Source organism: Hippocampus bargibanti, linkage group LG03 (assembly GCF_051943395.1).
Source record: "Hippocampus bargibanti isolate YZ-2025 linkage group LG03, ASM5194339v1, whole genome shotgun sequence".
Lineage (NCBI taxonomy): Eukaryota > Metazoa > Chordata > Actinopteri > Syngnathiformes > Syngnathidae > Hippocampus > Hippocampus bargibanti.
The window spans coordinates 12369209-12395944 of NC_142736.1; the positions used below are offsets into that span (position 1 = coordinate 12369209).

The following is a 26736-nucleotide window of genomic DNA, read 5'->3' on the forward strand; positions in this document are numbered from 1 at the left end:
CTTTCGGTGTTGAAATGCAAAACAAAATCAAATGTTAGCAGCAGCGAGCCAATCACGAGCCAATCAAAAACATGTTCAAAGTTTATCATTCAAACCGAACTCGGCCGGAATGCACAGGAGACAATGTTAGATTATATTACAATTGTCTCACTTGGCTAAGATTCTGTGCTGTGCCCTGTCATGAAGAGACGACATTGTGTTGCTCACCTTCATTTTTCCGCGACTTGACAAGTGTGACCTTGGAAGGCCTGCTAGGAGCAGAGGAGGCTTGTGAACGTCGATCAGAGCGTGGAGAGACGCTCCTTTCCCGTGAGGCACTGTGATCCCGCCTTCCACTGCTGCTGCGCTCACGATCGTGTCTTCGACTACTGCTCGTGCCTCCACTTGCACCAGCATAGGCACTTTGGCCAGCGCGACCACTGCGATGCTCATAGCCATCTTCTTCATCGCTGTCCTCTTCCTCATGCTCCGACATGGTCTCTCTATCCCCTGGCCGAGAAACTGGGATCTGTACTTTCCTTTTCCTCCGAATAGTCTGAGAATGAAAAGATGAGAGTCTTTAGGGACACAAAGTAGCCACTTTCCACACTCTGGCATGCCAGTAAAAGGGCACGTCAGCAGCACGACAGTACAGATAGAATTTATTCACTTGTCATTCAGACATATCACATCAAAGTGGTTACTGTGTGTATGTATTAAATGCATGGTGCAGAGCAGTGTGTGTGCGTGTGTGTGTGCGTGTGTCTGTGTGTGTGTGTGTTTGTGGCATGTGTTACACTTCATCCTGCCTTACACATCGGCAGTGTAAAATGACAGAGACTTTATTTAAATGCCCCCTTGAGGCAGCTGCACTCTGAGCAACGTGATAAACGACATAAGACAGGCCTTCGCACATCTACAAAAAAAATTCAAAACCTGCTATAAAAAATAAACAAACAAATACAATAAAATAAATTAACGATTTGGCCTCTGCCATTTTTAGAGGAGCCAAGTTTTGAAATCACAAATAACGTCCTGACATAGTCAAGAAAAAAAGCACATTGCTACTGGAGTTGTAGCTCCATTTTGACATCAGTGAAGAATATCGAGAGGAAAGTCAGGGCAGAAAGAGGAGAAAGTCAAACAAGTCAGACTTTTTTCTTTTGTATTACAAGGCACTTTTCAATCTTGTCATGGAGTTTCAAGTTGGCAATCACGCTTTATTTGCAAATTTGTCAAGGATTCAAAATATTTAAATGTTCTCTGGCAAAGATTTTGGTGGACCATAAATATCTGGGATTTTGCATCGTATTATAGAGCCCATCATATTGTGCGCTGTCATTTACTTACCATTGAATGTGGGAATGTTACATAAGTACTTGCAGATAGTTGGCAACTCATGAAAACTAGCTGCATAACCGCAAACCCATTGCTTATGTGTCGGAATGGTTAAATTGGGTTTGGTGGCTTTGTAAAAAACGCAAGCCTAAAAAGGCAGAAAAAAATGTATACAAATCATGAAAGGCTTACTATCTTTGCATTTTTGCCACTCTTGCGCAATTGTTGTACGGCATATGCATGCTCCACGTTGTCCATAGACACTGCATTCACCATAACCACACGGTCATTTTCCCTGAAAAATCAAATATGAAGATTGTTAACACAAGGAAGGATATGCAGGTATGTTGAGAGAATCACATGGGAACTTACTGCAACAAACCCTCTGCTGGACCTCCTTTTAAAACGTCAGATATCACGATGGATGTCTCTCCACTTTGAAAATGCGGGTTATCTCGCCCACCTGAGATGGCAATACCGAACCCAAATCCAGCAGCCTGCACATACAAGGATAAATCACAACATATTGATGTGGCATAGTGTGCTCTATAAAATGTCAATAAGGTGGCATAGCAAGGTCAACTGAAATGATTTTCAAGCCACAGCTTTGTAAATGTAATATTTTCATTCATACTGTAAATGTTTAAAGGACAACCGACGCCTGCGGACAAGCTGTGTCCATAATTTGTAAAATCGCTTCAAATGACTTCTACTGAGCGTGTTTTACAAATATTGTACCGCATATAGCTATATTTTACATTTTAAGACTCGCGCTGAATATTCAGGAAGTCTTGTTTTTGAGTTGGAGACGAGTCCTGACGTCACATCACGGAAGGAACGCCTCTGACCGAGAAAGGACACACAATGCATTTTGTGGTACTTTGTTTACTCTGAAAACTTTGTGTTGATCCGTGTTGATGACAAGGAAAACATATAAATAACGTGATGGTGAATCGTTGTGTGTTGCATGCACCAAGACTACTATTTGATATTTGCTGACACAAATTCCAAGCAGACAAATCAACGGAGCTCTGGCGCCATCTTCTGCATTTTCTCGGGGTGCTACACATCAGTCTTGATGCCTGAAAATGACCTGGAAGAACGTCTTTAATCGATTGCAAACATTTATGCTTTCCTCTTCAGAACTATTTGAATCATATTCATAACTGGATGCGTCACAAGAAAGCATCTTCTCCGAATCTGAAGCCATTGTTTTGATTCGCGAGCAAGGCAAGATGTCTTGGCATGACGTCACGAACTGGGGGCGGGACTTTCTGAAAATGCTCAATTATCAGCTCAATTTTTTACAGATTTAGCACACTAAGTCGTTTTTAGTGGTGTTTTGCATTTGACTAAAAATATCAGCCTGCATGTTTTGCATATTTTAGATGCTATAAAACGTTTTTCTGATGTCAGTTAGGAAACAAAAAAAAAATGTCGGTTGTCCTTTAAGACATTTATGCAAAGTACTATAACTTCAATACAAGACACCCATCATATTCACTGAATGAACCAAACCTTTTTTTTCCATGAAGTAAATTTTTGAAGCAATGCATACTGACATTCTGTTCGAGTGTGAGCGGGCTCCAGTCCACAAAGCAAACTCCAATAATGTATATACTCTAATGGATGAGAAGGTTTCTTCAGCCGTCATCTGTACAAATTTGAAGGTTTCAAACGTTTCGCCTCCTATCCAAGAGGCTTCGTCAGCGAACTAAAGTCTGACTGGTCGTATCGGCCCTATTTATATATCCCCCACTGATTGTTCCTACAATTAGTGGGGCCACAGGGGGTGGTCCTCTGCTCCCCCCAACCTGAGAGTGTGTGGACATTAGGGATATATAAATAGGGCCGATACGACCAGTCAGACTTTAGTTCGCTGACGAAGCCTCTTGGATAGGAGGCGAAACGTCAGAAACCTTCAAATTTGTACAGATGACGGCTGAAGAAACCTTCTCATCGATGGACCACTCCTGTACAACTGAGAGCTTACACAGACGTATATACTCTAATGCGTTTGCTGTGAAAGATCACAATTGCCCTGCACATAACGCACTGACCTCAACCCCACCCAACACTATTGGAATGAACTAGAACGGAGATGGTAATGCGCCTGGCCCACTTGGCCTACATCAGTGACCTGAGGTCACTGACCTCACATTTGGCTGAACGAACGAACATTCCCACGACAAGCTTAAAAAATGCACCGAAGGTATCTTTGCACCCAAAGTGAGCTAGTGACACAGAAAAGTGAGCTGTTAGAGCTGCAAAAGCAGGACCAACCCCATCGGTCCTAGGAGTCACCACTGTGTTCCAATGCCTTGCTCAAAGTACCGCCTGGTAGACTAACTTCTCAGTGGTTATACTTCTCCTTTTGCAGAATTCAGGGGTGCGGTGTGTCTATGAAAATCAAACCAGACAAAAAGCAAGAGTGCCATGCATGTCCCTCTTTGTGTTGAGCAGGAAGGAACAGAAAAGTAATAGTTAGGAAGTGGATGCCGATGTCTTTCTTCCCTTAGCTTTGTTTCCTGCCATCTGCACTCCTTGACTATTGTTTGAGCACCATACATCCTGCTGCTCCTACAGCTGGTCCTCTCAGTACAAAGAGAGAAGACAAATGATTGGGTAGACGACATGGGCCAATGTAGAGGGAGATGTTCAGAACAAATGAGAACTTCTTTGCAATTACGACCCGAGATACGGACACAGGGGACAATCGAGAAGAAATGGCAAAGCAAATAATAGGGCTGCAAAAAAAACATACCCTGTGAAGCGTCACAGTGTGCTGTTCCCATATGACTGTTTCCTCCATTGCTGCAGTCTGCAACAGAAGAAAATACAAAAGAAATGGTCATTACGGAATGTATTTCATCTAATTTTATTAGCAGACCAGAAATGTAGCAAACCAGAAATTCTGACCAGAAAAAATCCGAGCACAAGATCACCTAAAATAGCAATACAAAACAGCTGATTGTATATCGCATCAAAATCACACTGAATGTACTATTGTGCATGCTGCATCTGAGTTTACTATGAATGTAAGCCATGATTTTATCATAGCCAGTATAAATGAAATAGACATTTAACCAGAAAATCCAAACATTGCATTCAAACTACAGTATAACTGGCTGCAAAGCATTTTAGGTTTCAGCAGGGAACCACTGTTTGCAATGGAAGATCGATCGGGAACCAAGAAAGACACAAAAAAGGAAAAACAGTTATGGGAAAGTAGGCAATATATTGCTGTTTTGCATGAATGGAAACCCACAATTCAGGCCACATGTAATGTAAGAATACAATGAATGACAGCAATGTCAGTAAAAAGCCACGAGGGATCAAGTGAGATATGAGAAGTGGAGTTAACCTGCACATATTGTACTTGACTGAATCATTTGAGAGAGCTGAAGCAAAGATTGACAGGCTTAGCTGGTTTTCTATTGACATCACGCATGTTCAACATTCAATTACATCTACTGTCAACACTGATTCCAAAATAAATGTACCTGGAAGATTCAAGCAGTTAAATTCAGGAAATAAAAGTCATTTTACAGTTAATGAGTTCTTTCCCACAGACCAAGAATGTAATTATTAGATCTGAGAGTTTTTATATCTCTTGCCTAAATGTAATCTCTATATTGCTGTCTTCCGGCTAATGAAGCTCCACCGCTGTCGATTCTGTGTGCCTGGAGGGAGTGAGCGCACAGCTGTCTGTGGCACAGTGCACATTAACTACAGCTTCCATAATCAGGCCTTCAAAACAACACATTGTGCGGGTGCTCTCCGCCCAACCCATCATCGGGATGATTTTCCTACCCTTAATCAGCATATTATTGCTGAACAATCTGAGCCATCATCTTCAGGCTCATACTCATTTATTGTCATTATCTTCTTATTTTAATATTGTTTGGCTGTACCAAAACGTAATTGTAATGGGCAATAGATGGAAGGTCAAAAAGACTGACATATATGAACACATGCACATTTAAAAGGCAGATTAAGCAAGGGACAGACTCCTCTTTTAGTCAAAGTCAGCTTTATTGTCAAATATGCTAATATGCATGACATACAGCACATATGAAATTACTGTCCTCTCGGATCCAGCATACAACGCACTTATAATGACTTTAACAAATATAATAAACATGAAAACGGCAATTTTCTGGGAGAGGGGAGCCGCTGCGCGTTCACGCGCCGCCATCTTGGGAAAAACAAAAAAACAAAACAAAAATAACAAATATGACAACACAAAGACACAGAGTCATTCATTCTTCAGGACTTGCTTTACCCTCTTTGTGATGACATGAAGCAGTTCTAGATGAAAGAGGAGAGGATCAAAGCATCCAATTCAGCAGTGGATCAGGGACGTCATGGTGGAATTTGTACGTCTACTACAAGCTAAATGTTGAAAGAAAACACGAAGCTGTAGCATCCATTGACGAAAAGACATTGTCTCACATCGCCTGTCCCACATAAATCCGCTTCAATTCCAAGCCGCGACAGTTCCACATACGCATCAGCGTTCTGTGCTGACGCTGCTTTCTTGTTATTGCGGGCTCCTCAAGCCATGCCTCCATCCAACCGCAGACTGTCCAACAGCACCGACCTTTCCGCTGAACAAAGCGGGGCTGTGAAGATGCTGCCCATTACAGGTGCAAAAAAGCACAATGGCCCCAGGGCTGTCCAGCGATGACAGTCAAATGGCTCCGACATCCCTCCCATTCAAAAACAGTACTGGTATATTCATGCTGCCGAAAGGCGCAACCGCTCAGCACAGTCTTCCCCTTGATGATTGTCGTGGCCAAAAATGCTGAAAAATAATCTGTATCCGTTTCACATGACGCACAACATAAAGTGACAAATGAAAAAACCAACAAGACAAAAACTACAAAAAAGCAAAGCTCATGAGAGCACTTGCTGATGGCTGCCTACTCAGGCGCCATCTTGGAAAAAAAAAATAGTTTTTTTTTTTTTTACAAGAGTTTGCAACACCCATTATCACACCAACAGGGGCAACGATTAGCCAAATGTACCTGAACTAAATGACGACGACGAAAATGACCCATTCCAATACTAAATTAGCCACAGATCCACTTTCCAAGCAAAACATTAGAAGATGACGCCTGGATAACAGCACATTGTAACGAGAGATGGCTTGAAGCATCCTGTAACATATTTTTGATAATGTCCTATGAACTATCATGTAATACCAGGAGAACCTGTTGCTGAACCAAACTCTAATCGCAAAATGTATGTATCTATATAACTTAACACACTGTTTGGTGTGATATTAGTATTGGTACAGTTATTATTTTTATTATTAATGTAGTATTGTCCTTGAGAGTTTTGAAAGGCGCTTATAAATGAAATGTATTATTATTATTATTATTATTATTATTATTAAAACATGAAAGATTAAGGCTGATTCAGAATCAGTGTGGAAAATAAATACCCTACAGAAGTCTATTTGCATTGCAGATTGAAAAACATATTGGAAAAAATGTTGCCCTGTGCGTATGAGATAAAAAAGGGGAAGGAAACCTCCTCTAGTGGGAAACTGCGACAACAGATCACAAATCATTATGTAACCAAATTTGCCCCTCCCCTGCAAATTTTAGGGCATTTCACTGAAGACAAAAAACTACACTGCTCTACTGTGCATCAGTGACAGTTCTAGTTACTCATGTCAGCATTTCAGTCATCGGCAACAATGAATCAGTTGGCCCCATCTTATTTAAAACAGAGTTCACCCTTTGACCCTCATTTGAATGGGAGTCTTTTGTGGATGTTATTTATGTTCATAATTGGCACAAAGCTTTGTGTCCCCCAAAATTATCTGACCCACCCGAGTACCCCTTCCGACTGCCACTTCAACCCTCACAGTAATGCTGTTGTTGTACGGAGGGTTTTGACCCATTTAGCCACTGCTTTGCAGACATTCCCGAACACATCCAGTTCTCAGAAATGTTTTGTGATATATTCAGCCATCCATTCACCTACTCACTCAGCCAACTGTCTCAGCCGATCGTGGGGAACTATACATGAGAAACAACGGGGAGATTGGGTCATAGAAATCGGGGTAGATACGGGTGTCCTCAAACTGTGGCTTGTGATGTTAACCAGGCAAGTATGAAGAACTTGCTTCACTGATTACACAAAGGAATGTATCAGTTGACACATTAGTGACACACATTTAGTATGTGCAAGCGAAGACTCCAAAATAATTCAATAATTCAGAGACATTATTACACCAAAACAAGCATGTTAAGGTATAAATGAAAAAATAAATAATAAACAATGTAACACAATACCAGGAGCTAAACAAACTCAAGATTCAAGCCAGTGGTGAAAAAAGTGGGACCCCTATGCAAGTTTGAATGTTTGCTGAGTCGAAATCCTGCGCGATCGTTGAGATTTCTATGGTAATTATTCACTGCAATGTTGAATGTAACGATATCCTGGTTGATATGGTGAAAAGCTATAGTCAGCATCCTAAGCATGACATTGGGTATCAGAGTGGAAGTCTCGACAAATTCTGCAACTAAAGCAAGCTCAAAATGTGTGGGATTACAAAAGCATCTACTACTTTGTTATTTGAAGACTTCGGGTCACTGTTGCAAAGCACAAAACACTAGTCACGCCTCAATGAGGCGTCGCCTCATTTTCTATACAGAGAAAACACAAATTCACTCGGACAGGGGAGGGGGTTCTTTTAAATGACAGAATACTGCAGTATGAAACAATAGTGTACTTGATGTTGCCCAAACTAATGGCCGCCTAGTGTATTTATACTTCCATATCAGTCAAGCTTGAACTATGGCCAACAAGGCTGGGGGGCCGGGAAACAAAAGAGCAGCAATCAAAACACACGACTGTGAGCACGCACTCACATTCTCTTTCTTACTCACACACACTCATACACCATAATGTACAGTCTCTTTGTTCGACCCTGCCTTGGCCTGGCCCTTGACACACAGTCTGATACAGTTGATAAAACCTCGCTCAGACTCTTCAAAGGCTAATCTGCTCATTTTAGGCATAGTGATGAGGTGAATGGAATATTAGTGATGATATGAACATCTGTTGGAGAAAGCCACAAAGTCTGCGTATATATGAATCCATTGCGAAGCCCACACAAATACCTCAAAAGAAAATGTGCCCAATCTGCAATTAAGCAAACAAGTCATCTGAAGAGCATCACCAAACAGCCAAAAAGAGACAGACATAAGTCACATACTCGTCAGGAAAGTAATGAAAACTCAGACTTGATTTTGACCAGTTACCTGAGGGCAAATACAACCAAAGGCAACGTACAGTATTCTTTTCACATCAGAGCAACCTTTTATATTTAGCAAATTGAAGGAAAGTATGGCTAACTCACTGTTATCTAAATAGTTCCTACTCACCTTTGCAGCATCTTCCTAGCTGACCCACAGGAATGATTTAAAGCAGCAGAAAAAATAGAAAACAGATCAATTAAAAACAATTACTTTTCTCTCTGCCATTCACTTGAATGGTGCAAAAAATCAATGATTATTTTTTTAATATTGGGTAGGATGAGAGTATCAGCATTCTAGAGAGGGTCAAAAGTGAGGTAAAGCACTTTCAGTGCTCTAGATTAGAATTCCTGCAACCACTGACAGGCTGAGGCAGGATGTAAGCAGGAACAGCCACAGCACCCACAGGAAAACACTCAGTTTCCTGTTTGCAGGAAACGGCTTTGGTTTACACTGAAAAGTTTAAAATTCCTCCTTATATAGCTCACGGTCCCATCACTATTTGGAGGCCAAGTCGTCAAACGTCGTCAAACTAGGGTGCGGAAAATCATACTGGACCCTCCACACCCTGCCCACCACCTTTTCCAGCTACTCCCCTCAGGCAGGCGCTACCGATCCATGCGCACCAAATCCAGCAGACATTTAAACAGCTTCTTCCGACCAAGCCATTAACTCTTTGAACAGTAGCCCAAATGGAATTGTATAGTGCCTCTGCAATTTTTTTTGCTGATGATACTAGTGCAGCGTGTTCGACCGGAAACAAATTCCTTGTGTGTTCTACATACTTGGCAATAAAGATGATTCTGATTCTGATTCTTTTCCATCAGGATCATTAGCAAACAAAAATGGCTGTTAGGGCTTTTTGCAGTATTGTGGACACCTGGTTTCAATTATGCATACATTTTTTTAGATTAATATTTAAACTGCCAACTCCAACAAGAACCGCCACCCCGTGCCAACATCTTTAGTGGCATTAGGCAGTATTAGTACCCATGGTAACATCTTTTTTGCTCTTCCTCCTTCCATTTCAGTATTGTCCAACACAATGATGTTTGAAAAATTGTGATTTATTGAATCCCTTCAATATTGTAATAGCAAATATACTATGCACTTTTTTCAAGGTTCTCTACACGTTTTTTATTTATTTATTTATTTATTTATTGTCCTATATGGTGCAGAAGTGAAGCGTACAGTAACAGTTGAGGTTTGGATCAACAATTAACATGTTCCCGGGGCGTGACTGACTCAATGTGTGATGTATATATGTGGAGTGCGCATGTGTGAGGGAGAGGCAGCCAGCTCATGAGAAAAGTGCCCAAGTGTGTGTGTGAAACAGTGCACAGCTTGAGTGGAGTTTAACATTGTGATCGAGTGCCATAAATAAAGACATCTTTGCCGTGCAATGGCCATCGCCTCTCTGTTGTTTGTATGTCTACCTGACTACTACCTTCAATGGCAACAGACGATGTGCATGTCTCTCAGAGATCAACATCTCCAATTCTGTAAAGCTATATCCCCTGCTTTCCCAGACCTCTGTCAGACAACCGAAGCAGGAAAAGGTACCAGACGGTTGCACTGCAGCATGATAAGGAGGTGTATGTGTGTGTGTGTGTGTGCGTAAAATACCTTGAAGAAGAATAATGGCATAAAAAGTACAGCCGTACTTAGCTTTATCAATATCAGTCGAACTTGTACAGAAACCGGTGGACAGTGGATCACCACAATTCACGAAAATCCACGTCCAAGAGATGGCCATTAAAATGAGCTTGTTTTTAAAAAATAATTTAAAAAATATAGACCGGCAACATGCATTTTCCATGTAAAAGGGGGGAGGTTCAACCATCCACCCATAACTGTAAATATTGTGACACTTTCTTGTTTCTTTTGGAGGAGGGGGCATTCACAAATCCATGGGTGCCAACCTGCAAGTATGCAGGGGTCCATTGTATCCCTATTTTTTATCACTAATGAGGCATGTGACACTGTTGAGTGAAAAGTGGAAAATGGGTCCAATTTGGGCATTTGAATCCCTTTTGTGGTTAGGGGTTGAGAAATGAATGGCTGTGTGTTGTGTTATTTTGAGGGGACAGAAGTTGCATATGGTACACTGAGCGCCCTATATTGCAGCAAAGTGTCACCTGAGTAGCCATGACAGCACAAAAGACGAGTTTTGAGGCACCTACACTTGATAAGAATCTCTTATAAAAACCTCTGATGGACAGAGACAATTTTTAGAACTGGTTTTGTGACTGTGATGGGGGATAGAGGACAGCCACAACTGTGCATACACATGAATGGATAGATGACTGCAAATTGCCAATGGGCAGATGACAATGATTATGATGATGCTGAGTCTATGTACTGATGCAGCGTTGTGCTGGCATGCTTTAATATGCTTGAGTTAATTAGTCTCAAACAGCAGCTCTACTCTGTCATACATCTCTATGAAAAACACCACAAGGACCCCCTTCATCAGAACAAACAGATAAGCACATTTACACACCGCTGAGTGAAAACTATGACTGCTGAACTGGTGAGGCTACGAATAAAATACAAAACCTATAATCCAGGATTTTGGATTAAAACGTTAATCTGAGCCATGCTTTCCTCCGACGACTATTGCAGCCGCCGCTACTGCTGTCTCAGGACAGCAGATGCAGGGAAATAAATAAAAGGACGGACGGATGGACTGAGAGCTTGCTGGATGCAAAACGGGAGATGACTGTCAAGGCCATGTATCCATTTCTTTCAGTGCACTGCCACATTCATGAAGACATGCTTCAGTCTCAGTGGTATGCCAACCATTTGCGGAAGAACATATTCTCATCCTCAACGACAGTAGGGCGATAAGGTTTAAGATAAAAACTGAAATGTTTGGATGTTTTTGATACTTTACTTTTCGCAAAAGCAAATGACAGTGATTGTATTAAAAATAGTTTTATTTTACAAGGAAGGCCTCATTTAGTTTTCTTTAAACAAGTTGTGAAACATTTTCCCTTCCAGAGCATCAATTTACACACAAAAGACAACTATTTGTTTAGTACTGATAAATATGTGCTCCTAGCAACCATCCCTTACAGACAGAACACGTCGTTTTAAAAATTAATGAATTTAAAAATATGCTCGGAGTGGTATTCTAATCTAAAAAGCTAACATTCTAAATCTCTCTCTTTATTACCTACCTTCTTCCTCTTGGCAATATTTTCCGCAATTTTGGCATTCACTTTCACTGCTTCGCGGATGACACCCAACTCTATCTCTCCAGCAAACCCGACGCCTCTCTTCCACCTTCATCCCTTTCACTTTCCTTCTGAGAAATATAATCCTGGTTTTCCCATAACTTTCTCAAGCTTCGCAGCAAAAAACTGAACTTCTCCTTGTCAGTACCAAATGCACCCTGCACAAAGCAAACAATTTCTCTCTCACCATTGACAGTTCAACCGTGTCCCCTTCCTTTGAGGTCAAGAGCCTGGGTGTCAATATCGATAGCTCACTATCTTTCCACTACCATATAAATAACATAACACAATCTGCATATTTCCACCTCCGTGATATCAATCGTCTGCGTCCCTCTCTCACCGCTTACACCGCTGATATCCTCCTTATCCATAGTCTCGTCACCTCCTGCATCGACTATTGTAGCTCACTTCTTTTCGGTGTCAATCCTCATCCCGGATCATCACTAAAACCTCCTTCTTTCACCACATCACCCCTGTCCTCCAGCAGCTCCACTGGCTCCCCTGTTAAACTTCGGATTGAATTCGTCTGTGTAAGCTCTCAGTCGTACAGGAGTGGTCCATCGATGAGAAGGTTTCTTCAGCCGTCATCTGTACAAAAGTGAAGGTTTCGGACGTTTCGCCTCCTATCCAAGAGGCTTCGTCAGCGAACTAAAGTCTGACTGGTCGTATCGGCCCCATTTATATATCCCTAATGTCCAGACCTGGTGGCGCCGGACACAGCTATGATAGGTCCCTACTCTCAGGTTGGGGGGGGGGGGGGGGGCGCGGGACCCCTCCCTGTGGCCCCACTGATTGTTCCTACATTCCTGACTAACGACTGGCCTATTACCCCCACTCCCCCCGGTATCACCTCATCAGCATAACGACCCTCATCAGCATTGCGAAAGTTGCCTAACCTGTTTTGCCTGAGCAGGCTATTGTATGAACGATCCAAATTGAACCTCACCCCACCAGACCGGTTTAATGAAGGATTTTGTTGTTTTATAAGAATCGCCTCTTTTACCCCCCCTTTCAAACCATCTATGTTCTTTCGCTAAGATTTTAACCTCATTGTCGTCAAATGAGTGGTTGCTAGCTTTTAGGTGCAAATGTACTGCCGATTGAGGCCCACTAGTATTATCCCTGCGATGTTGATAAAGTCTTTTTTTGAGAATTTGTTGAGTCTCCCCAATGTACTGCTCTTTACAATTTTCATTCTTACAATGTATGGAATAAACTACATTACTTAGTTTTTCATTTGGTAGCCTATCTTTTGGATGCACTAATTTTGCCTTAACGTGTTTATCGGTTTGAAATAAGTAGGAATTTTATGTTGCCAAAGGACTCTTTGTAATTTTTCAGAAACTCCTGCAATGTACGTTACTGCTACTCCTCTCCTTTTAGAATCTTGAGAATTATTGGTTTCGTTCGCTATTCTTTCTTTCTGACATTTGTTGAATGACCACTGAGGGTACCCACAGTTAGTGACTGCTCTCCTGATATGTTTTGACTCCTTTTCTCTACCTTCAGTGCTAGTTGGTATTAGTTTAGCCCTATGCTGGAGGGTTCTGATAACTCCTAGTTTATGTTGTAAAGGGTGGTTAGAGTCAAAAAGTAAGTATTGGTCAGTGTGCGTAGCTTTCCTAAAGACTTCTGTTTTTAGCACTCTGTCCTCTTTTATAATTACTTTACAATCCAAGAAGGCTAGTTGGTTCTCTTGAATGTCCTCACGAGTAAATTTAATGTTGAAGTCTACAGAGTTGAGATGATCTGTGAAGGATTGAATTTCTTGTTTCTTAATTATGACAAAAGTATCGTCCACATATCTAAACCAGTGTCTAGGTTTTGTCCCTGGGAAGGATGTGAGGGCCTGTTTCTCCATCTCTTCCATGTAAAGATTAGCCACTATGGGTGAAACTGGTGAGCCCAAAGCACAACCATGGATTTGTTTATAAATTTTTTCCCGAAATTGAAAATACGTAGTATTAAGGCAGATTTCTAATAATTGGCAGATGTGATCCGGTTTCAGTTTGGTTCTTTCATGCAGAGAAACATCCGCCAGCTTGAATTCAAAATACTTCTGTTTACATTCAAAGCCATCTATAACCTTGCCCCCGGCGATAGCTCGTGGAAGAGTCACAATGGATCAAGAGCGGTGTGGAGGGAAAAATGTGCGTCTCTGTGTATGTTTGCAATATACGTATTTGTTTTATTAATGCGCATTGCACTCTCATCATCCTATCAGTGTCACTTTCACAAAAACTATTTATAAAAAAAAAATAATATTATGTTACGTTTATCCTATGGTGGCTTTTATCATTATCATTATTATCATTCAGAGTTTGAGGACACGGGCAAAGAATAAGAATCTGGAGGGCCAAGAGAAGAATGTTAAAATGGTACACGTGAGCTACAATAGTTAATAGGCAGCCAAATGGCATCGCATGCCTTCGCATCAAGCTGTTGATTATAATGCATGCATGCATGTCAATGTGTGCACGGTAACAGGTCGATAGTGGAAGGGTCGCTGATCGATAAATAGATCTTCAGTCAAACATGTTTGGGTACCCCTGTAACACATAAACCAATAAAAAAAATCTGACAAAATATATTGTACGGTCCTTGGATAACCTACACCAGTGGAATCAAACGCATTATCATAGCGAATCACATTTTATTGATCATTTCCCTTCATGATTCATGATTTTTGAAAACATAAGGAAGTTAATAATAATAATGTTTAAATTGCTCGAATGAGGCGTTTGGCAAAAGCAAAATGTTTACCACATCTCTATTCATTATATTTGAGGATTATCGGTACCTATTTTATCTAGTATCATAATAATAATAATCAGAATCAGAAAACCTTTGTAGCTGTATTGCATCAACCCAAGTGTACAGTTTTTTTTGCCACATGTGATTATTGAGAATTGCGAAGCCTGAGAGCAGTCGGTAGGAACGAGCGGCGGTATCTCTCCTTCTAGCAGCGTGGGTGTAACAGTCTCTGGCTGAAGGAGCTACCTGTCATCATAATACATTTCATTTCTAAGCGTCTTTCAAAACTCTCAAGGACACTTTACAGTCATAGCATATTTTTTCTGCAGGTGAGCAGTTGAAGAACATGCAAACCTCACACTGGAGGTCCAGAGCCGGAATCAAACCCTGGAACTCTGCAGGGTGAGGCCGGCTCATAACCAATTGACCACCATGCCACCTATGTTCAATACATTCATAGTTGAAGTCAACATCTACTTTGCAAATATCTATACATCTTTGTAACAAGTTTGCACAACTTTCAATTAAAACGGGCAGAATTGTGACAGGTTTTCGTGACCTTTTTCTTTTATTCCGATGCAGACTTTGTAGTGAAAAAAATGGAAATAAATATTTCTATAAAGCACAATGCTTTTTTTAATCCTTTCACCACCACCACCCCCACTACCCTTATCCCCTTTCAAATTGCTGCTGTGGACTGCAAATTTCCCCATTGTGGGATGATTAAAGGCTTTCTGATTCTGATAATGTACATATGACTGCAAACAGCAAGAGTATCTCCTGGCCAGGCAAAGATAGGCTTATCCAGCAGCAAAGTCATCCCAGCTCAACCGCATTAATTGTTCTATGTCAACAGCGGCAAAGTGCTCAGAATAAAAAAGGCCCTGTGCAACGCTTTCAGTTGATTTAGCTGAAAGGCAACTTATTATGGACTTTTTTCTTGCGTATAAATAGTTCTGTTTCAAGTGCCTGCCCCGCCAATTACTTCAAGTATGAAATTATGCGACAAAGTCATATATCTCTTGCATTGCGCCTACTTCAGAAAACATGTTAGCGAGATATTCTGACGTTTACCATGCCTGCATTATAATTGTCTTAATTGGTGTTGTAGTTTTGTTTCCCAAAAGAGTGACTGATTCAATGTACAATGAGACCTCAACTTACGAACGCCTTATAATACGAACTTTTCATCATACGAATGTCAAATTCATGAAAATGAAGCCTTATAATAAGCACTATTTTCATAATACACACCCACCAAGGCCGGTCGATCAAGCACACGACCTTCGAATCTGGCGAAAGTGATCTTCGGCGGACGCACACGACCGAACCGCGTTCCAGCCGGCGCTACTTTCCATACGCCTACTCATTGAATGCACAATGTCGATCGCCGACTTGGAGCTTTTTGCTGATAATTTTACGATTATGGGACCGCAAAAAAAAACACCACAGGCTCGTGTTCAGCCTCAGTTGAAATGTGGTGCGTTACTATGAATAAATTGGATAAACTACCAGCCGTACACATCTACTCTGCTCTGTTTATTTGTCATCCAAGACTTGGGGTGCGTTCAGGTTTGAGAATAGCGCACAACTTCTTATGACGAAGCTGTTTGGAAAGCATTGTCTAACTGAATGAGCGGTGACAAACACTTGCTAACGTTTTTGTGTTGCTACACATGAACGCACCCCACTGTCAAGATGCGATACAAGTGATTGTGATTGGCTAAAGGGTAGAGTCATGTGTCATGGTAAGCCAATCAGAGCTAGTGTTTTCACACACACCGGAACAGCGTGTCAATAGTCATGCTAAATTGTCACGTGCGAGTTGGCAGCTTGGGCGTGGCTGCCGCTCGCGACACTTCAATTTAACCCTTTACAGACGATTGGGTCATATTTGGTACACTAAAGATAAGTGCTTATAGATCGAAAAAATTAAAGGTAGCAGTTCAAGTTTCGATTGGAACTGATGCAGCACAAGTTACATGTCCCTTTAACACAGGTTATGTGCAGCTTTGCCTTTAAGAGCGTCAGTGACATCATCTCTTTCTTGCGCAACACAACGTGCGCTCCTGCATCTTCAAAGCTCCTTCTACTTCTCGTAACGGATCAAATATCACGTAAGTATATGTTGTGACGATTTTATGAGCTATTCAGAAGAGGTTTACCTTGATACTGAAATGCATAAACTAACGCTAACTTGTTTATTTACCAAGAAATATTAAAAATAAGTAGTGTCCCGAATGTAGAACATTCGGCGTGCTAACGCTATTTTCATGATGATATTGTTGATCCTGACTGGGTACCCGATGCGAATAATTGTAAGTGAATGGTGCGTTTTACACTAATAGCTGTACCTCATAGCTTTGCATTCTCAATATAATTATTGAAACGGAGGTCCATATGTTTTTTTGTTATATCCTAAAAAGAAATTAGAAAACTTAAAACATTTTCATCATAATGTCTGGTACAAATTTAACACTTCCTATTTCCAAAAGACCGTGAAACATGGTAGGAGCAGGTACAACACTTACAAGTTTCTGTGAAAAAAAATACAGGAAAAGCTAAAAGTCTATATTCTATTTGGGGCAAATCAAAGACAGCAAAATTACTTTTGAAGGCCTTGAGGAGATTAGATTGGCATGTCAAGTAAAATCATCTGAGAGAAAGAATGTGTAATCAGAAAATGTAGAAATGATTGTTTTGAAGAACGTAATAGGTTGCATTTCCACTTGTGTTATGTAAGGTTTTGTTGCCACCTAGTGGACAAAATAGTCCCCACTACCGTATGTGCATTTCACATTCTCAAATACAGTACTTTGACTTGAAGATAAAACATCTGAAAGGACTGAAATTCTGTTTGTGATGTAATGTAAGGAAAGAGATGCCCATTTCACGGTAAGATCAGAGCATTGAGATAAAATGGTTAGTTTGGTATAGTTTTTGCTTTTTTGAATGTTGCTGTGCCCATATGTTTTTTCTAAAATACCCATGTACTGTATATCTTTCCAGATCCTGATGAGAATGAAATAGATGACCATGTTGATGAAGACATTTTGGCATCGGACACAGTCGTGACTGTTGCATTGATGAACTTCTATCACTATTCAAATATTTTCAAAGGATTTTCGATGAAAAAATGATGGCTATTATTGTTGAACAGTTGAAATTCTATGCAATTCAAAATAACATCAATAAGCCCCTGTGTCTCGCCAAAGAAGAGCTTGAGAAGTGGCTGGGATTGATATATTGTTTCTCAATCTCAAAATGATCAAACACTCGGACGCTTTGGGCTTGAAAGCTATCTCCACTAACTGATTATGCTGCAGAATGTACTGTATGTTAAGGGATCGCTTTGAAATTATAAAAAAGAACTTGCATATAGCAGACAACACAAAACAAGGAACTCGAGGAAGCCCAAATTATGATCCCTTGCACAAAGGCCAATGATAAAAGTTACCCAAGTCACAGCGTTTGTCAATTGATGAACAAATTGTACTCTATGAAGGTAGATTTACACTACAGTATCTACCGAATAAACCAATGAACTGGGGGTTCAAGTTGTTTGTGCTGGCAGGTTATGATGGCTACATGTATGCATTCCATATACAGGAACAATAGATCCAGTCAGTGACTCCAAGGTTCCTGATCTGAAAGTGACCTCAAATGTTGCTCCATTAGGCTCAAAACATCCAACCAGGAAACAATCATCGACTGCATTCTGATAATTGGTTTACATCTATCCCCTTACTCCAATATTTGGCAACAAGAAAAATCTGGTGTTGTGGCACAGTGAGGCTCAATCGATTGTTCAGCTGAACCACAGCTAAAAGACATTGAGGTTCTTTTCCCGCCGATGATACAGTATTCGATTTGACAACATAGCTCATGTTCCATATGTTGCAAAGAACTGCAACAGGTGCAAGCATGGCACATGCTCGGTGAAAACTAATATTTACAGCAAAAAAATGCAATGTAAATCTTTGTTTGAATCATCACAAGAACTGCTTTGCATTATTCCATGGTTATTAGCTAGTTTTCTTTATCTGTAAAGGAACTATGTATTTTTATGTAAACATTTATGTCAATATTTTATGTAAATTATGTATTTTATGTAAATATTTTATGTATGTTATTATTTTAATAAAAATATGTCATATGGGTAAAAGTCTAGTCTTTGAAGTTGCACTTGACATATGTTCCAAAAAAGGCACCCTCTCAACATAGGCCTTTCATGACGATTGTGCCAAATTAGGCACACATTTTCTTAGGCTCAAATTTTGTACATTATTGAAAAATAATAAAAAAGGAAGCTACTAGTATGTTATTATATCCAGTAGTGACCATAAAAACTGAACAGATTTTTTTTCTAATTAGAACATAATTCAGGCAGTAAAGGGTTAATTTCATTTCAATGAGTCACTGTCACCTCACCAGTGACACGATTACGACGAAAGTGCATTGCTATGTCTTATGCTCCACTAGTTTGCTTTGCACGAGGTGATTGTTAGACGTGAGTGTGCCATTTTATTCGCCCCGCCTGCCTTCTTTTGTCACGTTTTATTCCGCGTTCGTGGAATCATCGGACCTGCACCTTTTGTTGTCATAAAATCTCTGGCAGCACCTACGGGACTCGAAGTGAATGCAGATGTCATCGAGGAGCTTGTTGCTGACCATAATGATGAGGTCATCAACACAGTGAGGTCATCAACACAGAGAATTTGATTTGCCTTCAAGAGGACAAGCAGAAGCAGGCCTTTCAACAGCTGATGTGCAGGCGTTTATTGAACAGTTCCATTCAGAAAAGGCTATAAGAATCATCGACATGATGAATGATAATGTGATGCCTCAGTTTCGTAAGACCTTACAAGTCAGAAAGCAACAGGCCATCAATGACCATCACAAATGTAAATAAAGTGACTTTATTATACAGTGCAGTGTGTTCTTTCATTACAATACAATAACACATTTATTATACATAGGATAAGGTAGGTTGTGTGTAGTTTTAAGGCTTATTTAGTTGAAAAGTATATTTTATGGAAACCCGGGAACGGATTATTCCCATTTTAATGGTTTCCTATGGGATTTTTTTTTTAGATACACACTTTTCGCCTTACACACTCTGTCTGGGAACCAATTAAGTTCGTAAGTTGAGATCTCACTGTATTTGCAAATTATTTCTATATGAACATGAATGGAATTTAAGTGACTTTTAATAGAACTGATTGCAGCATATATCCATCCATCCATCTTCTGCCAGGTCGTCGGGTCACGGGGGCAGCAGCTTCAGTCGGGAAGCCCAGACTTCCCTCTCCCCAGCCACTTCTTCTAGCTCGTCAGGGCAGATCCCGAGGCATTCCCAGGCCAGCTGGGAGACATAGTCTCTCCAGCGTGTCCTGGGTCGTCCACGAGGTCTCCTGCCACTGGTGCATGCTTGGGAAACACCTCACCAGGGAGGCGTCCAGGGGGGGGGGGGGGGGGGGCATCCGAATCAGATGCCCGAGCCACCTCATCTGGCTCCTCTCTATGTGGAGGAGAAGCGGCTCGACTCTGAGCCCCTCTCGGATGACCGAGCTTCTCACCTTATCTCTAGAAAGCTCACTTTATCTCTAGAAAGCGGAGAAAGCTCATTTTGGCCGCTTGTATCCGGGATCTCGTTCTTTCAGTCACAACTCATAGCTCACAACCATAGATAAGGGTTGGGATGTAGATTGACCGGTAAATTGAGAGCTTCGCTTTTTGGCTTAGCCCCTTCTTCACCACGACAGAGCGGAACAAAGTCCACATCACAGCAGACGCCGCACCGATGCACCTGTCGATCTCTCGCTCTCTCATACCCTCATTCGTGAACAAGACTCCCAGATACCTAAACTCCTCTACTTGAGGCAAGATCTCCTGCCTGACCTGGAGAGGGCACCCTTTTCCGACTGAGAACCATTGTCTCAGATTTGCAGGTGCTGATTCTCATCCCAAACGCTTCACATTCGACTGCGAAATGCTCCAGAGAGAGTTGGAGAGCTCCGCTTGAAGGCCCCAATAGAGATGGTTCACTGTTTCACGGCTGGGACGAAAACCATACTGCTCCTCCTTAATCTGAGGCTCGACTTCCTGACGGACCCGCCCCTATAGAACCCCTGAATAGACCTTAGCAGGGAGGCTGAGGAGTGTGATCCCTCTAAAGTTGGAACACACCCTCCGGTCCCCCTTTTTAAAAAGGGGGACCACCACCCCCCGGTCTGCCAATTCAGAGGCACTCTCCCAGATGACCATGCGATGTTGCCTAGGCGTGTCAGCCCAGACAGCCCCACAACATCCAGAGCCGTTAGGAACTCCGGGCAGATCTCATCCACTCCTGGGGCCTTGCCACCGAGGAGCTTTTTTTTTTGCCCTCCTAAGACGCTGGATGGTGGACCTGAATTTCCTCGAAGCCGTCCGGAAGTTGGGTTCCATGGCCTCACCGAACTCTTCCCATGCCCAAGTTTTTGCCTTGCCGACCACTGAGGCATGCGGCCGCAAATCCGATGATACAACTACAAAGCACCCGACCCCTCTGGGCCCTCCCTTCGGTGTGAGCCCGGCCAGGCCCCATCGGTGTAGGCCCGGCCACCAGGCGTTCGCCAACAAGCCCCATCTCCAGGCCTGGCTCCAGAGAGGGGCTCCGGTGACCCGCGTCCGGGCAAGGGAAAACCAGATCCATTTATGTTTTTCTTCATATGTCTTATAGGTCATAGGTCTTTTGAGTCGGACTTTGTCTGGTCCCTCACGAAGGACCTTTTTTCCATGGGCGACCCTGCCAGGGGCATAAAGCCCCAGACAACTTAGCTCCTAGGATCATTGGGACACACAAACCCCACCACCACGGTAAAGTGACGACTCACGGAGAGGGGTAGCATCAATGATTTCAATAAAAGAGGCACATATGTACGCTTGGGGCAGCCTGAGAGTCGAGTGGTTCGCACGTTGGCTTCACAGTGCAGAGCACGTATGTGATGAGATCCGTCAATATTTCTACCCAACGTTAGCAACAAACAATAAACACAGGGGCCATTTGATTGCAATTTTGTTGTTGCCACAAATCAAGTGACACATTTTCATTACGCTAGTCAGGTTCTTGCTAGTATTTCATTGTTTAATTTCACAAATGGCATTCCCACAACAGACATCAAATATAGTAGCAACCGGTGATTAATGTGCAATATTAATGTATTTAGTTTCATTTACATTATCGTTCATACCGTATTCGAGTGCTACCCGGTCAGTAGACATCTGCATGCATGCACGCTGATAGCACTTCACACACATCGTTGAAATACAAACACGAGAGACAATAATGACTGATTATTAGGCTACGTTCACACTGCAGGGCGTGATATCCAAGTTAGTTTTTGTTTTTTTGTTAAATCTAATCTTATTATGCACTCATTCAAATGACAAACATAAATTTGATTTGCAATGTGACACGCACATACACAAAGCAGCGCCGTGCCAACAAAACTGACAATGACGTGTGGCACAGCGTTTATGAAAGTAAATATTGGTGTAGGGGTCCATTGTGTTTGTTTGTCCCTATAATTGTCCCTATCCGGGTCAATACCAACAGACCATTTCATTGTCAACTGGCAGAAACACACCTAACTTGTCTTGCGTGTGTGTAATACTACTTTATACCGAACGTGAAATATTGTTGGTGAAATGACATAAGCACTATGTAAGGACGGGGACAGAGCATAATTATATCTATGAATAAGGATGGAGGGAGATTACTGTAGGGATCGCAGGTCACGGATGGAGGACGGACCGGCAAACTAGTATAAAGTACCCATTTATGACTGTTACACAAAACAGTGTTGCGGATTCATGGACATTTTGTCAGTGGCCTCCCTCCCATGTACGAGGAAGCGCCATGTTGGGCTTTGGATGACTCAGCCGATTTACATCCACATACAATCAAAGCCCAGTTCAGATGTAAAAAATAAATAAATAAATGGACCTGTTCACACTGCAGTGGAAAAAAATGAATAAAATCAAATTTTAAATATTTATGAGATACAAATAATAATTGAATAAATAAATAAATAAATAAATAAATAAATAAATAAATAAATAAATAATTGCCAAAATTATTGCACGCACACAACAAACATAAGCCACAACTCAGTATGCAACATTATGTCAGCCTCTGGCGATGACAAATTTCATAACAAAGAAGATTCATTCATTTGATCCCAAATACATAATTTTACATCTTTTACCAACATACAATTGCTGGGATTCATTTGTATGGATTTTTTATCCAATTCTTTAAAATTTTAGGGTAAAGGAAGGTCTGAAAATGGCTGGCGTTGATTAAATGAGTTAATTGATACACCCCTTCCTAAGGAATAAGAAGACTGGTCAACTCCTTTGTTTTTGCAGGACAAACACATTTTACGTCAAAATATGAGACAAGTGGTAGGACAAGACAAGTTTTATTAATCAAACCAAATCAAATGCCCGTGTCTTCACATTATGCCTGAAGGACATAAACCCCCAACCTAAATGGCAACATTAAACTACAATGTGTGCATTTTGTTACACAAGCTTTATATGTCAAATGATTCCTGGTACTCTCAGACTACTGCACTTATCGAAATGTCCACAAATGTCTCAATGTTGTTCTAGCTCGAAGAATGCCTTCTTTAATGGCATATTTGAGATAATTTTACAGATGGGATGAAGTGTACTTTTGATCAAGGCTCTTCGAAAAAGTCGTTTTCTTCAGAGAAAATATTGGCTATTTTTTTATATTTTATATTTTTCCTGTCGGGAGGACCAATGAGCTGGATTGGATTGGATTTGCCTTTATTAGTCTCGCAGTGCTTTCTGACACTGTGAGGGACATCACGCCCCGTAATGATGCAATACTATCGATATATCATTGTTCCCTGGCACGTACTGTATGCAGACACACTGTGCCAAAGCAGAAATGCTCTCGAACTATTCACCTTCATGTCACAAGAGAGACTGTTCTTAGTTTGTGCATTTGCGACAATCAAATTATTGGTACGTTTATGATAACACTCATTTACCACTGATGGCCATTATAAGGCCATTATAGGGGTGAATTGATAGGAAACTTCCCTCAACGGTAGTGCACACGAAGTGCAAGAAATGCAGTTATAACCAGCCCCAGAATTCAAACCTTTGTATTCATCTTATCTACACATAGACCCGGCACACACCCCCTCACTCGTACACACGCACCCAAACCCCACACACACACACACACACACACAAACACCTACTTTGGAATGTGTAGATAAGGATACTTGGCCCAACTCTGCCAGTTTCACATTCAAAATGCTCTCCCTCATTATACAGTACTTTCTTACATAGTACATGTACTTACTACTTTATTATTTCTACTCTGATAGATTTTGTCAATGGGTTAATAAATAATTTGAGCAAGAAAACTGTACCACAGTAATTATATGCATTGGAGGAGTATAACTGTTCACATCAAAAATTAGTGTGTTGAATGAAACCAGTGGTTCCAAATGAGACTAACTCTGTGACTGATAAAACTAACTGGGCCACAAGAACACAGGCATGTGGTGATTCAGAAAAGGAGCTTTCGCTTGACTTCAACTGTATGTACATGGACAAAAATTAGCTACTACAAGCAAGAGATAGCGAAATACCATTTTTGATCGATCATTCTAACAAGTGCCCAAATTGTCAGGCATTTGGAATATTGGATCAATACAGAACATTCTATTCTCTCTTCACATAATCTTACTGTGTAAATCTGAACCAATTGTTGACATTTGCAGGGTGGCATGAAAAAAGAGCCCACGGCCGCTCAATGGCATTTCCAAGCCCTCTGAGGAATGAGCTACAATAGACATGTTGTGGGGCAGAATATATAGTGAATTAATAAGTGAAGGTTTGACAGGTCTTTTTCCCAAGCACTGACATAGCAACGTAATTACCAATTTCCAAAGAGTCGATTGAGATAGGATGGAGGGGTGGGAGTTGCATTCATATAGCGGACACAAGTGACAAAGTGACAAATCAAGAGCAGACAAAATGTTGAGAATCTACATAGAAGGTTCAATATTTAAAAATGGCAAACACTTTATGAACATATCTACATTGTGTAAAGTGGCGCCACTTGCACAAGCTAGATAATGTGACTGTCTAATGCATCGGTGTCAAACATACGGCCTGCATTCCGGCCCCCAAGGAGGTTTGATCAGGCCCGCAGGATTTTAAAAGTGGAAAAAATGCACGAACGACATGGAATTCATATTTTTAATGAGGTGCAATTCAAGGATTGTCCACTAAGGGACAGAGTGGTGCTGTTTCGATCAACGTAGAAGAAAACAGCTGTGTTGTTCAACCACTGACATTTTTTTCAACTGCGGTTTCAACACGCAACTGTGGCAACCCCGCTCATTTCCCCGGTCTGAGAGATGTGTGTGTGACCAGACCTGATGCGGACGTGAAGCGGTACAAAGACAAGATTGCAGGATTACTGTGGGAGTTTGAAAAACGTTTTCAGGTATTTGGCGATCTTGAGACAGAATTTTCAGTTTTTCGCTGACCTTTCACAGTTAAAGCTTCTGATCTACTGATCTTTGATGTCGGTCTGGACAAATTTTAACAGTGTCTACTACGAGGGTACAACAAATTAACAACCCTTGCTGCTAAATTTTTGTGCATGTTTGGATCAACCTACCTTTGTGAACAAATCTTCTCAGTAATGAATATCAATAAAACAAAAATACATTCAAAGCTCTCAAACAAGCACTTAAATGACATTCTGAAAGTGTCAGCTCGTCAGGACATGACACCTGGTATTGATGCACCAAGACACCCCTGGTCTATTGGTAATGTGAATGTTTCCGTTGAAAATAAAATAACAGTTATGCAACTAAATATAGTTTTTTTTTAATTGTATGACATACTATCACGATAGTCAGACAGTCACAAACTGAGCGAACTAAATTCCCTACAGGACTGATTGAACAAGCGATATAACGTGATCATATGCAGCTCGCGATGGCCAAGCGGGCATGTTTTAACTAATTAACATGTTGAATCAAGTGTGCCTTAACCTCCATGGGAGAGGCTCGTCGAACCCCTGAGACCGATTCAGCAAACCCAGATCGATCGATCAAAACCAGGTTAAGACCCACTGCTCTGCTTACAACACAAAAAAACAATTACAATTACAAAATCTGTTTTGAATCAAACGATGTGAGGATATCAAATCGAACTGCAACATTGTTCTTCAAAAAATACAGTATAGATTCAGATTGGATTGGATTGGATTTGCCTTTATTAGTCTCACAGTGGAGACATTTACATTTCACAGCAGCAAAGTGATGAAAGGAATGAAAGTTATTGGAGAGATGTGCACCCCATAATCTAGTTTTTTCTATTAGCAAATTATTATGAGACACAAGTCTAATAATAAAATGAACACAAACCGACCTCAGTAAATGAACTCAAAACAGTGTGTGTGTCTTTTGTAAAGGCATGTTGAGCAACAAGCCTTGGGATGAATCTGTCCCCTCTTTTTTCTCTCATACCGAACCAGCTGAGCCATTGTAAACCCAAATCACCCTTCACGACTCCACACAGTCTCTCTGTGTCTCTCTGTCTCTCTCTCTCATACACTCACACACTCTCACACAAACTCTCACACTCTCATTCACTCACTAAAAACACAAAACACCCCGTGTTAATCCCATATGCTCGTAATAAGACTGATAAATCCCTATCGAGACCTACCCTGCCCTGACCTGCCAAAAAGGCCAGCTTGGAGTGTCTTAGCTTTGCTAGAATGGGTGTCTGATGTGGCACAACAAGACTACCAAGATAGGTTACATAATATTTGCACAAAGCTTTTGCGCAGCAGAGTGAAAATGGATGAATTATACATTGCTAAAACCAAACCTTTTTCCAATTTAAATGAAAGCACTCACGTTATACAATACAAGAGACTCTCCGGCCTTTATAATAATAATAATAATAATACATTTAATTTCAAGCGCCTTTCAAAACACCCAAGGACAATTTACAATAAAAACAAAGCACACAACAATAAAACCATAGATAAAATAATAAATAATAAAATAGCAGATTAAACTAGACATTGAAAGCAAATT

At 41.1% G+C, this 26736-nt stretch overlaps 1 protein-coding gene and 1 long non-coding RNA gene across 14 annotated transcripts in view; one reads left to right on the top strand and one right to left on the bottom strand.

The window, feature by feature from the left end:
* tjp1a (tight junction protein 1a) overlaps positions 1 to 26736 on the bottom strand; it is a 127880-nt gene that overhangs the window by 32923 nt on the left and 68221 nt on the right. For 12 of the 13 annotated variants that reach the window (XM_088992006.1, XM_088992002.1, XM_088992007.1 and 9 more), the window contains 4 exons: positions 4082 to 4138; positions 1690 to 1814; positions 1510 to 1612; positions 208 to 535 (listed from right to left, as the gene is read on the bottom strand). In XM_088992006.1, the coding sequence (XP_088848132.1) occupies positions 208 to 535; positions 1510 to 1612; positions 1690 to 1814; positions 4082 to 4138 (613 nt within the window). Of the gene's footprint in view, positions 1 to 207; positions 536 to 1509; positions 1613 to 1689; positions 1815 to 4081; positions 4139 to 8720; positions 8907 to 26736 lie in introns of those variants that run through there. The other variant, XM_088992004.1, reaches the window with a different exon arrangement.
* The window catches only part of LOC148900367 (uncharacterized), a 32794-nt gene continuing 31054 nt past the window's right edge, over positions 24997 to 26736 (top strand). Inside the window, exon 1 of the long non-coding RNA XR_016114444.1 lies at positions 24997 to 25124. This is a non-coding gene — a long non-coding RNA (uncharacterized LOC148900367). The remainder of the gene's footprint in view (positions 25125 to 26736) is intronic.